Raw genomic sequence first — 18,129 nt, forward strand, 5'->3', positions numbered from 1 at the left:
TAGTTTACCTGTGGTCTTGCCTGCTGATCTTTGGATTCATCGATCTTAACAGCCTGTGAGCAACAGCACTGCTCTCCCATCTGCCAGTGTTGTGTTCATCAGCCTCTGCAGCTACATGAATCAGGAGAAGCCTCTATCCTGACCCATGGATTTGGGAGGTTACAGGCTCTACAACATCATGAGCCATTTCCTTGATATACATTTCTCTCTCTATATATATATTTATATACTTTATTGGTTTTGCTTCTCTAGAGAACCCAGTCTAATACATTTGGTACTGAGAGTGCTTCTAGAGAAACAAAATTGTAAGGATGAATTTCTAAATTGGTTCTCAAGTCTGGTTACTCTCAAAGATGTTGATTAATTCCAGTAGTAAAGAGGGCACTGATGATCCATGGCCTGAGGTGGCAATTCAAACATGCAAAATACCATCATCAACTGATCAGGAATTGGTGAAAGGTGAAGCTCTGGGTGATTGCCTGCATGATACAGTTCTACAATCTGGTCATAAGGAGAAGTATAAGGAAGCTGGTTGGTTGGTCCTACTTTTGCTAGACGAACTGGTGAAAGAAAGAGATGAGCTTAGGGATTCAGAGTGAAAGCTCAAGTGTTGCATAAACAACCTCAAAGTTTCCACTTGTGCTTTGAAAGAAAGCCCTATTTCTTGGAGTAACAGAGCTGATATTGCTGAAAACCAAACACAGAGTCATATTGTAAGAATGGCTGAATTACAATGACAATTCAACTGCCAACCTCAAAAAGTGTCTGAAGTTAAAGCCAGGGGAATGATTGGGAAGAAATGGGATCCTGATTCCTGGAATGGGGATATATGAGCAGATAATCACAAAATGGAAGCACTGAGGCCCTAAATTCTCCTGAAGCACTCCTTCCAACAGAACAATTAGCCCCTCCACTCCCAGCTAATGAGACTAACCCAGCTACATCTAAAGCCCCTTTGCCTGAGTCACTGCCTGGGACATTGCCTGAGGTAAATGCTTTACAAGACAATGCTGAATGTTCTCAAGCATTTCCCCACCAATTTTGGTTTCTAGACCTATAACTAGACTTAAGTCCCAGCAAGCCCCAAAATGTGAAGTACAAAGTGTGAGCCAGGAGGAGGTATGCTACACTCCAAAAGAACTGCTTGACTTCTGTACAAACAGAAACCTGGGGAATATGTGTGGAAATGGCTATTAAGGGTGGTTGATAATGGTGCAAGGAACATAAAAATGAATCAGTCTGATTTTATTAATATGCGCTCACTAAGCACATTTTTAAGCACAGAGTCTTTATTCAATGTTTCAGCTTGAGAAGTTAGAAAAGGGTTTAGTAGTTTATCTGGTTGGGTCACTGAAGCATGGATTACTTGGTGGCCTACTCTAAATGGAGCTGAAGTACCACAACTGCGTTGGTTACTGTAGAGGAAGATATCCAAAGGCTTAGGGAAATCAGCATGCTGGGGTGGATTTATGTTTAGATCCACAGACCTACACACTGAGTGCCCAGAAGACACAAGCTTTTACCACAACTGTGAGAAACAAATTTGAAAAAGGAAACCTAGCATCCTGGAAAACTGCAGTGATGGCTATTTCATGTAAGTCAGATATGAAAGTGGGAACTGCCCTAACGGAATTAAGATACCTAACTGCAATGGGGCTGATTTGACCCTGTGGTGGTAGGGACTAAGTGGCAGCACCCAATCGACAAAGAAAAGGTGGACATGGTTACCGTAATGGCCAGCAGAGTCAAAGCAGTAATCAGAATAGTCTGGCTTGTATTAACTTATGGTGTTGGGTACTTAGTCACGGTGGTCCTAGGAGTGAGATAGATAGGAAATCTAAATATTTATTGGATCTATACCAGCGTATGAATTCTAGGTCAAGTGAACAGCGGTCTGACTCAAATCACCAGACTAGAGAGTCATGGCCCTTCAATCAATTCCCAGACTTGAAGGAGTTTACTAACCCACAACCCTTTGATTCAAGGGGAGGCTGGGTCAACTTGAGGAAGGAGTCCAATACAGAGTTATAAGTTTGTACTATTAATCTTTCTTCCACCCTTCACCAAAGGAATCTATGGCCTTTTTTGAGAGTGACTGTTGACTGGGGAAAAGGAAATAATCAGAGTTTTCAGAGATTACTGGATACTGCCCATGAATTGTGTGGGAAACCCCGGTGGTGTAGTGGTTAAGCTGCAAACCAAAGAGTCGCAGTTTGAATCCACCAGGTACTCCTTGGAAACTCTATGGGGCAGTTCTACTCTGTCCTATAGAGTCACTATGAGTCGGAATCGACTCGACGACACTGGGTTTGGTTTTTTTTTGTTGTTTGGCTATGAATTGACATTCATTCCAGGAGACTTAAAACATCTCTATGGCCCACCAGACAGAGTGGAGCCATACAGAGGTCAGGTTATTAATGGAGTCTTAGCTTACGTCCATGTCACAGTAGGTCCAGTGGGTCCCTGAACCCATCCTGTAGTGATTTCTCCAGTTCTAGAATGCATAATTGGAATAGATACACTCAGCAAGTAGCAGATCTGCTACACTGAATCCCTGATAATGGAGTAAAAGCTATTATGGTAGGAAAAGCCAAGTGGAAGCCATTAGAACTCCCCCTACCTAGGAAAACAAAACTAAAGCAATGCTACATTCATGGAGGGATTGCAGAGATTACTGCCACCATCAAAGACTCAAAGGATGCAAGGGTGGTGATTCCCATCACATTCCCATTCAACTCGCCTATCTGGTCTACGGAAAAAACAGATGGATCTTGGAGAACGACAGTGGACTATCAGAAACTTAACCAGGTGGTGAATTCAATTTCAGTTGCTGTTCCAGACGTAGCCTCATTGATTGAGCAAATTAATACATCTCCTGGTATCTTGTGTGCAGCTATTGATTTGGCTAATGCCTTTTTCTCCATATGTGTTTTGAAGGACCATCAGAAGCAGTTTGCCTTTAGCTGGCAAGGCCAGCAATACACCTTCAGTTGCCTACCTCACAACTACATCAACTCTCCAGCCCTACATCATAATTTAGTCCACAGAGATTTTGATCATCTTTCCCTTCCACAAGATGTCACATTGGTCCATTACATTGATGACATTATGCTGATTGGACCTAGTAAGAAAGAAGTGTCAATGACTTTGGACTTACTGATAAAACATTTGTGTGCTAGAATATGAGAAATTAATCCCACAAAACTTCAGGGACTTTCCACCTTAGTGAAATTTCTAGGGGTTCAGTGGTGTGGGGAATGTCAAAATATTCCTTCTAAAGTGAACTTACAGAATGCCTTATCGACTGTCATAGTATCCCTCATAGCATTGCTTCAGGTTAAGGGACACGCTTCACAGTAAATGAAGTGCAGCAATTGCCCACGTTCATGGAATTCACTGGTCTTAACAAGTTCACCATCATCCTGAAGCAGCTGGCTTGATAGAATGAAGGAATGGCCTCCTAAAGACACGATTACAGCACCAGCCTGGTGTCAGTACCTTACAGGGCTAGGGCAGTGTTCTCCAGGAGGTTCTATATGCTCTAAACCAGTGTCCAGTACGTGGTGCTATATCTTCCTTGGCCAGGATTCATGGGTCCAGGATTCAAGAGGTGGAAATGGGAGTGGCACCACACCCTATTACCACTAGTGACACACTTACAAGATTTTTGCTTCCTGATAGCAGTGGGGTTTTTTGGTCCTGGAGACCTTATGATCCTCACGTCTAGAGGTCTTAGTTCCAAAGAGAGGAATTCCCCCACCTGGAGTCATATCACTGATTCCATTGATCTGAAAACTGAGAACGCCACCTGGCCTCTTTGGGCTCCTTATTCCTCTGGATCAATGGGCAAAGAAGGGAGTTACTATACTGGCTAGTGTGACTGATCCTGATTACCAAGAGAAAATCAGGTTGATATTACATAATGGAGGTAAGAACATTATGTCTTGAATGCAGGAGATCCCTTAGGGCGTCTCTTAGTACTACCATGCCCTGTTTTTTAAAGTCAGTGGAAAACTACAGCAACCCAATTCCAACATGACTACTAATGGCCCACACTCTTCAGGAATGAAGGTTCAGGTCATCCCACCGAGCAAAGAACTATGACTAGCTGAGGTACTTGCTGAGGGCAAAGTGAATACAGAATGGGTGGTGGATGGTGGAAGACGGTAGTTCTAAATACCAGCTATGGCCATGTGATGATCAGTTGCAGAAACGATGAGTGTAATTGTTATGTGTATTACCGTTTTTTGTGTATGCATCAAATATTTTTGTTTTCTTCACTTATAAAATATAAGACATAAACAGGGCTAGTGCTTTTTTGGTTGTATGTGTGTTCATTGTATCAAGCCAGGTGCACGTTTGACTTTATAATTGTCTTTATTCAGAGATTATGTATGGTTTAAGGAGATGTGCACAAGTGTCAAGTTAACAATGGGTAGACTGTGATGGTTAAGATTGTGTGTCAACTTGGTACAGCCATGATTCTCAGTGTTTGGTTTTATTGGTTTTGCTTCTCTAGAGAACCTGGTCTAAGACACCTACCAATGAATTATTCAGCCCAAGGTGTCAGTAGTGCTAAGGCTGAGAAACCCTGGTCTAGGCTGTAGAGGAATAATATTAAAAATATTATCTGAAACATCCCAGCCATTTTCTATCGTTTTATCATGGTATTGAAAATATTACACAAAATAAATTTCATAGTCTTTCTCCATTATTTGGTGCTTCTATGGGGCAGTTCTACTCTGTACTATAGGGTTGCTATAAGTTGATGGCAACGGGGTTTTGGTTTTAGAACAATTCAAGTGTTTTTATTGGTTCATTTCTTTAATTTCTTTCTTCCCTACTGGAATGTAACCTATATGAAGACAGGAACTATTTTTTCTTCACGGCTTTCTCCCCAGCACTTAAAACATAGTAGATTTTCAACAAACATTTCTTCTTATAAAATGTATGTATCAGTAAATCTCCTGGAAGCCTAAGATTGAAAGAGATTGAAAATAAAACAAACAGCACAGATATTCTCCCTACTCTAATTAAATGTTTACAAACATACTAATTTTTCCCAAATATTATTAGCATGCCATCCCAATGATAAGTACATTTTAGGTAAAAAAGTTTTACAAGGTAAATTCAGAACTCCTGGGGTTACTTTAATAAACCAGTCAGTATAAAAGACCTGAGAGCAACAGGGAACTCTCCTTATATATCTATTTCCTATACAGTTATGGAAAGGAAGTCGTTACTGGAGGAGACTCGGAAAATGATGTAAAACATTTCTTTATAAAATAGTTATGGATTTGGAGCACTGCCTGATTCCTGTGTCATTGGGGATGCCACATATTCAACACACTCTAAGATTCCTCTGACCAAATGTCTCTGTCTTGTTGTACATGACTCTCTAAAACTGGATTGGGCTGACGATCGTACAACTCAATAAACTTACTTAAACCATTGGATTGTATCCTTTCACCATACCTATTCAATCTGAATGCTGAGCAAAAAATCCGAGAAGCTGGACTATATGAAGAAGAACAGGGCATCAGGATTGGAGGAAAACTCACTAACAACCTGCATTATGCAGATGACACAATCTTGCTAGCTGAAAGTGAAGAGGACTTGAAGCACTTACTAATGAAGATCAAAGACCACAGCCTTCAGTATGGATTACGCCTCAACATAAAGAAAAGAAAAGTCTTCACAACTGGGCCAATAAGCCACATCATGATCAACAGAAAGGAGACTGCAGTTGTCAAGGATTTCATTTTACTTGGATCTGTGATCAACATCCATAGAAGCAGCAGTCAAGAAATCAAAAGATGCATTACATTGGGCAAATCTGCTGCAGCGGACCTCTTTAAAGTGTTGAAAAGCAAAGATGTCACCTGAAGACGAAGCTGTACCTGACCCAAGCCATGGTATTTTCAATCACATCATATGGATGTACAAGCTGGCCAATGAATGAGGAAAACCAAAGAAGAATTTATGTCTTTGAATTGTGGTGTTGATGAAGAATATTGAATATACCATGGACTGCCAAAAGAACAAAAAAATCTATCTTGAAAGAAGGACAACCAGAATGCTCTTTAGAAGCAAGGGTGGAGAGACTGCATCTCACATACTTTGGACATGTTGCCAGGAGGGATCAGTCCCTGGAGAAGGACATCATGCTTGGTAAAATACAGGGTCAGTGGAGGAAGACGCTCAATGAGGTGGATTGACACAGAGGCTGCAACAATGGTCTCAAGCCTAATAACGGTTGTAAGGATGGCGCAGGATCAGGGTAGTGTTTCGTTCTACGGTACCTAGGGTAGCTACGAGGTGGAAAGGATTCAACAGCACCTAACAACAACAACAACATTGGATTAAACAATGGGTCGATTTCATGGTATGCAAATCATACATCAACAAAGCTCTTAAAAATAAATTTTCAGAAAGCTTTCCATGGATTTATACAAGGTGAGATGAATATATTTATTTTTGTTTTCAACAGCTTCTAGTACACATCAATATGATTATGCTTACTACTCTAAATTGAAATCTTTTTTTTTCTTTCTTTATACCTCTCGTCTACTCCTCACTTGGTACGTTAAAAAAAAACCAGTGCCGTCATAACTAAAAAAAAAAACTTTTTTTTTTTTTACATTAAAAAAAAACCAGTGCCGTCATAGCAGATAATAAATACACACTTGAACAAACTTCATGGAATCAAAGTGAATTGAAGCCATATCAAGCAAGTCTTTTCTCACTAATGAATTAAGATTTTTCAGTAAATTCTTTCTTCTGAGATTTGTTTTGGCCCCAAAGTCCCCAGTTCCTTTCATGATTCCCTTAACACCCCTCACAGTCTTTATCAACTGTCTTAGTTTTGGTTCCCTCAGAAGCAGATACCGAGACAAGGATTCAAATGCAAGCAATTTACTTGAAGGAGCAAGCAATACGGATGGGAAAGAGAAGTGAAGAAAACACATCCAATAAAGCTTGCATTAAGTCAGCTACCACAAAGAATGAGCAGAGTTTTCATCCTGGGAAAATTTTGGAAAATATGCAAAAGTCACATCTCGGAATTACCCCCAAGTAAAGAGGTATACCCCACACCTCTCAATGAAGGCTGCCCCTGGAGATACATAATTCTGGGTCATTTCTGCCACCATGCATTGGACAAAGCAGGTTCCAGCTGGTGCTGTCCATTGGCACTCAGACTGGTATGCAATAGAGATGGTGAGACAACCCCAGGGAATGTAGGTGGAGCATTGATTGACAGCATCTACTACTCCACCATTCACTGAACAGCCTCAATTCTACCAATAATCTCAAAAAATGAAGTTCTGAATGTATTCCACAAGTGTGTAACTACCATTTCTTATGACGCCTCCAGAGAGTCCCCAAAAATTAAACCATGTGGGGGAACAACTCTTATTCCATTGCATCCCTTACTACATATTTTAGGATCTTGGGGAATATATCTTAAAACAGCAATGATGAGACATAAAGGTAAAATAAACTAAGGAAAGGGAGGATGTAAAGAAGAAGAAAGAAGGGGAAAAGAAAGGAAGAGAAGAAGCAAAGAAGGACCACAAAGAAGGAATCAAAGTCTTATATTATCCAAGGAAGAATATTACTATGAATCATCTGAAAAAACCATCTACCAAATCTAGATTCCCACCCTTGAAGTTGAAAACACCATCATTGTTCTTATGAAAAGTAAGATGGTGGAACTAGGAGTATTAACTCAATGATAGTTTGCCAGGTTTGGATCCATCTCAATCTCAGACTATTCCTCTGAAAAATGGGGTGAATGAAAATATATCTCAAAGAAATATTGTCATGGTTAAATGAAATCATATGTGTAAAACAATAAGCACAATCCAGATGTGGCAAGCAGTTGGTTAGGACTGTTGTATGATTTTAATTTTATTTCTTTTGGGGAGAAGCACACACATAACCAAATTAAGGTGAAAGGCACCAACTTTTAAGAGATTAACATTTGGGGAAACCACATCTGCATTTCACAAGATTAATGAAGCAAATCTAAGGTTGGAATTTTCAGGAATGGCTCTAAGAAAGCAGAGCAAAGAAGGAATTTTATGGACAGCGTATAGGAAAAAAGAATCAAAAGGATTCACTTAGGAAAGAGTTGAGGAAAAATGGTACAATAACAAGGAGAAAGTAAATCCTAGTTGCTTTGGGATTGGAAGAAATGATGCATGTCTTTTGAGGAAGAAAAAAGAATCAGAGTATTTAAATTCATGATTTTTGGCTTTGGGGAACATGAGGTCCATTTAGCCCTAGGCCAGTGGCCATCATCATGGACAAGAGGGTGCTCTACAGAGGAGCCTTCCCAGGGCTCCCTTCACATCTTTATTCCTTAGGCTGTATATGAAGGGGTTCAGCATGGGTGTGACCACAGTGTACATCACCGAGGCAATAGAGCTTCTCTGGGAAGCATGGATCACAGTAGGACTGAGGCAGACCTCAAGGGCTGTTCCATAGAACAAAGAGACCACAGAGAGGTGAGACCCACAGGTAGAAAATGCCTTATACTTGGCCCCAGCAGAAGACATCTTCATTGAAGAGGAGCCAATCTGAGAGTAAGAGAAGAGGATCCCTGAGAGGGGAAACACACCCAGCAGAGCAGTCGCCATATATAAAAAGATGTTATTGATGAGGGTATCAGAGCAGGCCAATTTGATAACCTGAGCCAGTTCACAGAAGAAATGCGGAATTTCAGTGTCTATACAGAAGTTCAGCCGTGTTATCAGTAGAATATGAAGAAGAGAGACCCAGAAAACAATGACCCAAGACATCAGAACCAAGAATCCACAGAGCTGTGGGTTCATGATGACTGTATAGTGCAGAGGGTGACAGATGGCCACGAACTGGTCATAAGCCATCAAGGACAGGAGAAAATTGTCCAGCCCAACAAAAATCATGAAGAAATACACCTGAGTGAGGCATCCTATATAGGAAATGACTTTGCTCTGTGTCTGGATGTTCACCAGCATCTTTGGAACCGTGGTGGTGATGAAACAGATGTCAACAAAGGACAGGTTGGCGAGGAAGAAGTACATGGGGTTGTGGAGGTGGGGGTCAGAGCTGACAGCCAGAACGATGAACAGGTTCCCCAGGACAGTGACCAGGTACATGGTCAAAAAGAGTTCAAATAACAGGGGCTGAAGTTCCGTATCCTCTGAGAGGCCCAGCAGTAAAAATTCTGAGAATGCTGTTTGGTTTTCTGCTTCCGTGTAGCTAATGTGTAGGCTGGAGAAAGTAAAAGCAACATTCAATTAACTGCCAAGTGGCATCTCAGCTAGTCATCGCCTTTTACAATACCACCTGTATTTTGTTATTGAGTCCTTCCAATGACACTGACTCTCTCAGTCACAAGTAGCACTTTGCTATTTTAAATGTGGCAAAGTGATTAAGAGCTAAGGCTGCTAAGCAAAAGGTCCGCAGTTTCAATCCACCAGGTGCCCCTTGGGAACTCTATGGGGCAGCTCTTCTCTGTCCTATAGGGTCACCATGAGTTGGAATTGACTTGGTGGCAGTGGGTTTATAATAATTTAGACACTTTAGCAAAAATTTCTCTCTTTTGAGCTTCTATTCACTGGTTCTAATTTTCCTACTTGAATCTATACACATAAACCAATTTCTTATTTGATATGACCCTTAACACACTAATTGAAAACATGTTATGTGAGCTCTCAAGTATGTACTTTTCTGTGCTAATGCCCATACCTCCTTCGTTCTGGTAGCTCTATGTTAGTGAATAAAGGTTATCTGAGTTGAAAATCCATGTCTTAAACGTGACCTGTCACATCCTACTGATTTGTCAGTTAACTCTTGGCACCTTATTTTTTCATTATTAAAAATCTAGTTAATGCTATTACCTTCTTTGTGAGGTTTAGAAATAATTGCCTTTGTGAACAGGAGGATCTCAATTAATAGTACCACACACACACACACAAAAACCAAACCCATTGCTGTCAAGTCGATTCCAACACAAAGCAACCCTGTATGACAAAGTACAAATTCACCATAGGGTTTGCAAGGCTGTTATCTTTAAAGAAGACTGCCACACCTTTCTCCCGCAGACCACCTGGTGGGTTCCAACTGCCTAACTTTCAAATAGCAACTTAGCGCTTAACCACTGTGCAAACAGGGCTTCCAATTACTAACAAATATTATTATTATTAATCTGTTTCTTTTATGACAATTATTTTAGATATATTATTCTCCCAAGCTTCAATACAAAGGTGTGATTTCAAAAATAAGTGTTTGAATCATACTGCCTGGAATAGAATTTTGGCTCTACAAACTTACAACCTATGTGGCCGTGAGAAAATTACTTAATCACTCTTAGCTGCAAATACCTACTTCTCCAATGAGAGCAGTAAATACTCCCTAAATAATGAGATCTATGAGTGAATTAAATGAGACGATGCATGTCATTTTTCTAGAATGGTGCCTGTGATATAGAGTAAGTGCTTGGTAATTGTGATTTTCTCTTTTTATCGTCACAATAAATCTGTCTTGTATGTCTATCATTTATCAATAGCTCCTTTAAACTAGGGCAGCCATGGAGGATGGATCTGTGATCACTATAAACACAAGTGTGTTACCTCTTTTGGCCTCCATGCAGCTCTTTCACTTAGTGACAATCCCTATGACTCCCTGTTGCAGAAACCACAGGCCAGATGGATTCTTCCAAGAAGACGAAAGGCCATTTGGACTCTATAAATAAAAAAGGAGGAAATAAAAGCACACAACCATTAAAATCAAATACAAAGCATGCGTGTGCTCATGCGTACATGCTCTTGAAAGAGGATGTGTTATACTAAAATCACTGGAGTTTATTACAGTACATTATGGATAGATTAGATTAAAATATTAAAAACTTCTGTAGAAAGAAAATATTCTTTGATGGTTATGAGAGTAGGGAGGGAGGGAGGGAGAAGGGTTTTCACTAATTAGATAGTAGATAAGAACTATTTCGGGTGAAGAGAAAGACAACACACAATTTGGACTAAACCAAAAGCAAAGAAGTTTCCTGAATAAATTGAACACTTTGAAGGCCAGTGTACCAAGAGCAGGGGTTTCGGGACCATGGTTTCAGGGGACATCTAAGTCAATTGGCATAATAATATCTATTAAGAAAGCATTGTGCATCCCACTTTGGAGAGTGGCGTCTGGGGTCTTAAATGCTAGCAAGCAGCCACCTAAGATGCATCAGTTGGCCTCAACCCACCTGGAGCAGAGGAGAATGAAGAACACCAAGGACACAAGGTAATTATGAGCCCAAGAGACAGAAAGGACCACATAAACCAGAGACTACATTAGCCTGAGACCAGAAGAACTAGATGGTGCCCAGCTACAACTGATGACTGTCCTGACAGGGAACACAACAAAGAACCCCTGAGGAGAAGGGGAGCAGTGGGATGCAGACCTCAAATTCTCGTAAAAAGACCTGACTGAGACTAGAAGGACCCCGGAGGTCACGGTCACCAGACCTTCTGTTAGCCCAAAACAGGAACCATTCCCAAAGCCAACTCTTCAGACAGGGAGTGGACTGGACTATGGGACAGAAAATGATACTGGTGAAGAGTGAGCTGCTTGGATCAAGTAGACACATAAGACTATGTGGGCACCTCCTGTCTGGAGAGATGAGAGGCCAGACGGAGTCATAAGCTGGCTGAATGGACACGAAAATAGATAGTGGAGGGAAAGAGTGTGATGTCTCATTAGGGGGAGGGCAACTAGGAGTATACAGAAGGGTGTATATAAATTTTTGTATAAGAGACTGACTTGATTTGTAAACTTTCACTTAAAGCACAGTAAAAATTAAAAAAAAAATCTATAGAGCAAATTATACCAAAGGAAATTAAAAGTCAAACTTAAGATTTGGAAATAAATGTTTACATTTTCCAAAAAAAGAAAAGTAGTATTATTCATGCATAAAGAAACGAAGTTAATTAAAAATAGAAAAAAAAAAATCATTGTGGACATGTAGCCTGGGCAGATGAGAATGAAAGGCTTCTCTGAAATGGGATTATTTGGCTGACAGAGGAAGAGTAGATAATTGTTAGTCAGAGGAAGTAAGAAAAGGACAAGCACAATAGATTGAGATGATATAAGACTTAATTCCCTGTGAGGCAGTGAGCTTGGTAATGGAGGGGATTTCAGAGGTCGGTTAGATAGAGAGCAGAGGATGAAGGGTAGGAAGGACAGAGCTTGTGAGGCCCAGAAATAGAGCCTTCAGTACGATTCCCTGATGTGCCTCTTACACGGGTAATTTTACATTTACTTGCGTGTCAGAGATTGTGGCTTTGTTTTCCCACCGTCACCTTAACCCAGTACAGAATGTTTGTTTTAAAACAACAGCCAACAGGATAATCTACATTAAAACACTAAAATATTTGTGCTAAATTCATGAATAAACCAACGCAATCTAATCTCACTTTAATCATTCTCCTGAACAGTTAAGATGAGAAGAAGAAATGAGTCTGAGTACCAAAACTTCAGAAATAATTGCACTATTTGTAGACCATATTGTGGTCACCAAGGAGAAATAGCATAAAAAATAGAGCTTTCAAGTGCTATCAGTAAGTTGGCTGGATATTAAAGAAATATTTAGAAGCCAATAGCTTTTCATTTAAGCAAAAATACTTAGGGAATATATAGAACAATCCAATCACATTAGGAATAAAATAGACAATACCTCCTGCGTAATCAATGTTCAATGAGTAGGTAATGAATAAATTACTGGATGTAGGAAACCTAACAGCAATTACGATACATAGAAGAAAGTGGAGATGTGATGTCTGGTAAGAGAGATAAGATAAAATCTCAAAACTGGCTGAGTCAGAGGTTCTCCAGCAAATTACACCTTGAAGAAATGGCTATTTCCAACTCACTTGTTGGAGAGAGGGTCCAGATTCCGGAAAGACAAAGCAGAAACAGAGTGAGAGCTGGAAAAGGCTGGCTGCAGTGGAAACTAAAATGCTTTCAAAATACAGGTAGCTCACCTTCCTAAACAAATACGGAAAATTTGAGTATTCTTACCAGATTGATGTGGCCCAGTACTCACTTTTTTCCTCTTTTCCTTTTTACTCCACCAGGCCTGAGGGGGACACACTAACTCTTTCTGATGGTATCATTGAAGCAGTCTCTCTTCTCCACGGTCTGTCTCCGAGAAGCCCAATTTGGTTTTCACCAAGGCTGGGATCAAATATTTACAGGATGAGGGGCAATGAGGACATGTTTAAAGTTTCCTGAGTCTCCCAGGTTGAATCTCAGAGCTCTTCATTAAATAAATTGTTCTATTGTCCTTCCACTGTCTAAACAATTCAGTTCCCTTGGGTACAAAGAAGATAAAATGGAAAATTTTCTGCCAATTTTGTCTCTTTGTAGGCAGCTATTGAGGGTGGGGGTGGGGTAAAATGGATTTGTTTCCTCCCAGGAGAAATTCTTCTGTTTTAGTTTCATTTTAAAGTAAAAAGCTGTCCCCTAAGAAAAGTTAACTGCACAAGGAACCAGATCTAGGAATCATCTCTCTTAGAGTGAAATCCCACCCTAAGAAGAGTTTGCCTTAAGGAATAATTGGAGATTTTATAAGTCACGTGGTGTTCTCAAGGTTATGGAGGCAAAGAGGTCCTGTCTGAAGAAAAGCAAACTGGTCAATAGTTTTAATGCTGTTAACTAAAAAGACAAGGACTGAAAAATATCTCTTGACATACACTTAGTGACATAGAAGACTTTGTTGATCTTGCAGAGGACTCCTTTTATTTCCTGGCTCTCTAAATAAAGGGGTAGAGACAGAAATAATTCACATGGGGTGGTTGAAGGATGATTCAGCATTGAGTAAATGTAGGTGGTAGGTATAGACCTACTGTATAAAAGTTGTCAGGAAAGGGAAGGAGAGGGAAAAAGCATAGCCTAAGTGAATATGGAGCCCTGGTGGTACAGTGGTTAATAGCTTAGCTGCTAACCAAAAGGTCAGCAGTTCAAATCCACCAGTCACTTCTTGGAAACCCTATGGGGCAGTTCTTTTCTGTCCTAGAAGGTCACTGTGAGTCAAAATTGACTCAGCGGCAACAGGTATACAGGTAAAGTGAATATGGAGTATGGGAGGTTTCACTCTAAAAATTAGTGGAAGATAAGGGAAGACGGTTAATTTCAAAGGGAATCATCATATATAGTGCAACATTTGAATACATTGGCAGTTATGGCTACGTAATTTGCAGGATGTAGTATACACTGAAGGAGCTCTGGTGGTGCTAACCAAAAGGCCAGTGGCTAGAACTCAACAGCAGCTCTGTGGGAGAAAGGTGTAGTAGTTTACTTCTGTAAAAATTACAGCCTTGAAAAGCCTATGGGACGGTTCTAATCTGTTCTATAGGATCATTATGAGTTGAAATTGACTTGATGGCAACTGGTGTGAGTTTGGTTTAGTATATACAGTAAATAATGGCAATCATAATATTCTGTATCCCCGATGTGTAGAACACCTGGATCCAGAAATCAAAGGGTAGAAGTATAAATGTCCCAACATGACATCACTCCCAGTGACCCACTTAGGGAGTTTATGTTTCAGGCTTACACAACTCTGGCCTCTTCAGATTTCGAGGTCTTAATTCCTAAAAGAAGAGTGCTTCTTCCATTTTACATTCCCACCAGAAATATCTCCACATCCTCATCAAAACTGTTATTTTCTCTTTATTGCTATTATTATTATTATTATTAAAGCCATCCTCATGGAAATGAAGTTGTATCTCAATGTGATTTGATTTGCATTTCCTTAATGACTAATGATGCTGGACATCTTTTATATGCTTCTTGACCCTCTGATATCTCTTTTAAAGAAATGTCTATTCACATCCTTTGCCCTTTTTCTTTTCTTTTTTAGGTAATTTGGGTATGGTTGTTGAATTGCAAGAGTTTCTTTTATGCCCTTTTATACCACTTTGGTCCCTTTTATACCATCTTGTTATCTTCCACCATAGCACTCCTGAACTAATATTTTGGGTCAACCCTACGGAACAAGCAGAAGTAAACTAATGATGGAGGCATCCAAGTTATGTGACATGGCCTGGAATGATGCCTCATTGCCCAGGTTCCTTTGACTATGTTCATTTTTCTAAGCAGGTTTCCCACTTCACTATTTTACTCTTAATTTTTACCAAAATGAAGGGCAAGGATGGCATTTTCTATAAAAAACACTTTTAAGTCTCGTTGCTTTGCAATGTTGTTCAAGTTCTCTATTTCCTTACTGGTCTTTTGTACAGATGTTCTTATCACTATTGACAGTTATGTATTGAAATCTCCAACTATTATTGTAGAATTGTCCATTTTTCCCTTCAATTCTATCAATATTTGCTTCATATAGTTTGGTGCTCTATCGTTAGGCACATATATATTTATAAATCTTCTTGACCCTTTGACCATTATTTGATGTCCTTCTTAGTCTCATGTAATGGTTGTTGACTTACAGTCTATTTTTTGTAATATCAGTATAGCCATTATGTTTCTCTGTTAGATACTGTTTACATGGAACATTTATTCAACTTATTTGTGTTCTTGAATCTAAAGTGACTGTCATTTACAGCATGTTGTTGTGTTGGGTTTTATCCCATTTTATTTATTTTTTGCTCTTTTATCCATTCTAACTATCTCTGTGTTTTTATTAGAGACTTAATTCATTTACAAAATCTAATGAGATACAAGGAAGGGATTATATAATGACAAAAGAGTCAATTATCAAGAAGATATAATGATTATAAACATATATGCACCTACCAAAAGGGCTCCAAAATATATGAAGCAAGCACTGACAAAAATGAAGTGAGAAATTGACAGTTGTACTATAACATTTAGAGATTTCAAAACTCCACTGTCAATAATGGACAGGATATCTAGAAAGAAGATCAGTAAGGGAAAAGAGAATTTGAACCACTCTATAAAACAAAGGAATCTAACACATACACAGAATACTTCAGACAACAACAGCACAATACACATTAAGCAAACATGGGTCATTCTCAAGGATAAACCATAAATTAAGTTAGAAAACAAGTCTCAATAAATTTAAAAAGATTGAAATTTTACAAAGTATTTTCTCTGACCACAAAGGAATTAAACTAGAACTAAATGACAGGAGAATACAGTAAGTTACACAAATGTATGGAATTAAACAACACACTATTAAATAACCAATGAGTAAAGGTTGAAATCAAGAGAGAAATAAAAAATACCTAGAGTCGAAAGAAAATGAAAGCACAACATACCAACACTTACGGGATGCGGTGAAGGCAGAGCTTACAGGTAAATTTATAGTGGTAAATTCCTGCATTAAAACAGAGGAAACAGGAAGTGGAGCCAACATGGCGCTATAAACAGAAGCACCATGTCATTCCTCTGCAGCAAAAATCCAAAAAACTAAGTAAAACGGAGACAAATGTCAATCCTGGAACCCTAAGCATCAAATGAAGGGATAAAGAACTCAACCAAGAACTGAATGGAGTAAGAAACTGACAGAGAACAGAGTGAGGAGAGCTACAGAGTGGACGTCACCTATCAACTAATGTGGTACCGATCCACCATTTTGGACCCCTCAGCCACCAAAAATGGCAGACAGGGAGTATAGGAAGGCAGCTTCACAGAGTTCCCAGCAGGAAACAGAGCATCTGGTAACCAGTGATACATGCTTTCCCACCCATCACCCTTCTTCCCCTGCTTGGCCTCTGCCACTTTCCAGTGGGCTCTGCTGGAGAGAAGCCAGCTCCTTGCCCCTTGGATTCTCCCTGCCCACACTGGCCGGCTCCTTCAGTGCCATTTTTTTGTTGCTGTTGTTGTTTTTTTGGGCTTCTTTTTTTTCTTCTCTATCTCTCACCTCCTTCCTCTCTTTTCTCTCAAACACCTAGTTTTGTGTGCCACATCCTCTCCTTCTTTACAGGCTGTGCAGCACCGTTCAGCTGGGGAGCCACTCCTCTGGTCTGCACCAACACACCAGTGGGCTTCCTGTGGGCATTTTTTGTTTTTTCTTTTTAGTTTTTCTTCATTTCTCAGTTTCTTATCTTTCTCTACCTTCCTTCTTTTCCTTTCTCCTGAATATCTGGCACTGTGTGCCATCTCCACTCCTTCTAGATGAACTAGGCAGCACTGTTTGACTGGGGTGCATTTCTCCAGTCAGTGCCAACAAGCCAGTGGGCTTCCTGGGGCTTTTTTTTTTTTCTCGATTTCTTGTCTCTCTCTACCATCATTCCTTTCTTTTCTCCTGAACACCTGGCTCCACATGCCTTCTAGATAGGCTGTGCTGTGCCACTCAGCTAGGGAGCCCCTTCCCTGGTCCACGCCACCAAGCCAGAAGTCTCCTTTGGGGCATTTTTTTTTTTCTTTTCTCAGTTTCTTGCCTCCCTCTGCCTTCCTTCCTATCTTCTCTCCTGGACACCTGGTGCAGTGTCATCTCTAATCCTTCCCGACATGCTGTATAGTGCCTCTCTGATAGGGAGCCCCTTCCCTCATCCATGCCACCGTACCAGCTGGCTCTCTCAGGGCATTTTTTTCTCATCTTTTATTTTCCCTGTTTCTTGTCTCTCTCTACCTTCCTTCATTACCCCTTTCCTGAATGCCTGCAGCTGAGTGCCATCTCCACTCCTTCTTGATATGCTGTGCAGTGCCACTCAGCTGGAGACCCACATCCACTGGGCTCACTTGGGGCATTTTCTTTCTTCTTTTTTTCTTGGTTTCTTGTGTCTCTCTACCTCCCTTCCATTCTTTTCTCTCGACCACCTGGCTGCATGTGCCTTTTTCTTTCTTCTTTTTTTTAAATCTAGTTTCTTACCTCTCTCTCCCATTCTTCCCTTCCTTTCTCCTGCCCACCCAGCTGCATGTGTTGTACCTGTCCCTTCTTGAAAGACTGTGCAACACTGGCTGGCTAGAAAGCCACTGGTACATGGCTTCCACAGGTCTGCGCAGCTACAACAGAAGGCTCCCTATGCACTTTTTTCTTTTTTTGCTCTTGTTTCTCTCTACTCTTTCTCTTCTTTCCCACAGCCAGTTAGCTCCACACATCACATCCTCCCTATTCTCTCCTGCCTATCTGCACCATGTGATGAACATTGCACCCCAAAGAGG

General features: G+C 40.3%; 1 protein-coding gene across 1 annotated transcript; it reads right to left on the bottom strand.

Annotated features, from left to right (window-relative positions):
- Window positions 1-8,303: 8,303 nt before the first annotated feature.
- On the bottom strand, window positions 8,304-16,378 carry LOC126070971 (olfactory receptor 7D4-like). Its single transcript, XM_049875288.1, has 2 exons — window positions 16,281-16,378; window positions 8,304-9,258 (listed from the first exon to the last, which is right to left on the bottom strand). The coding sequence occupies exons 1-2, from the start codon at window positions 16,376-16,378 to the stop codon at window positions 8,304-8,306; spliced, it is 1,053 nt and encodes a 350-aa protein (XP_049731245.1).
- Window positions 16,379-18,129: the final 1,751 nt, after the last annotated feature.

This window comes from Elephas maximus, chromosome 3, assembly GCF_024166365.1.
Source record: "Elephas maximus indicus isolate mEleMax1 chromosome 3, mEleMax1 primary haplotype, whole genome shotgun sequence".
Lineage (NCBI taxonomy): Eukaryota > Metazoa > Chordata > Mammalia > Proboscidea > Elephantidae > Elephas > Elephas maximus.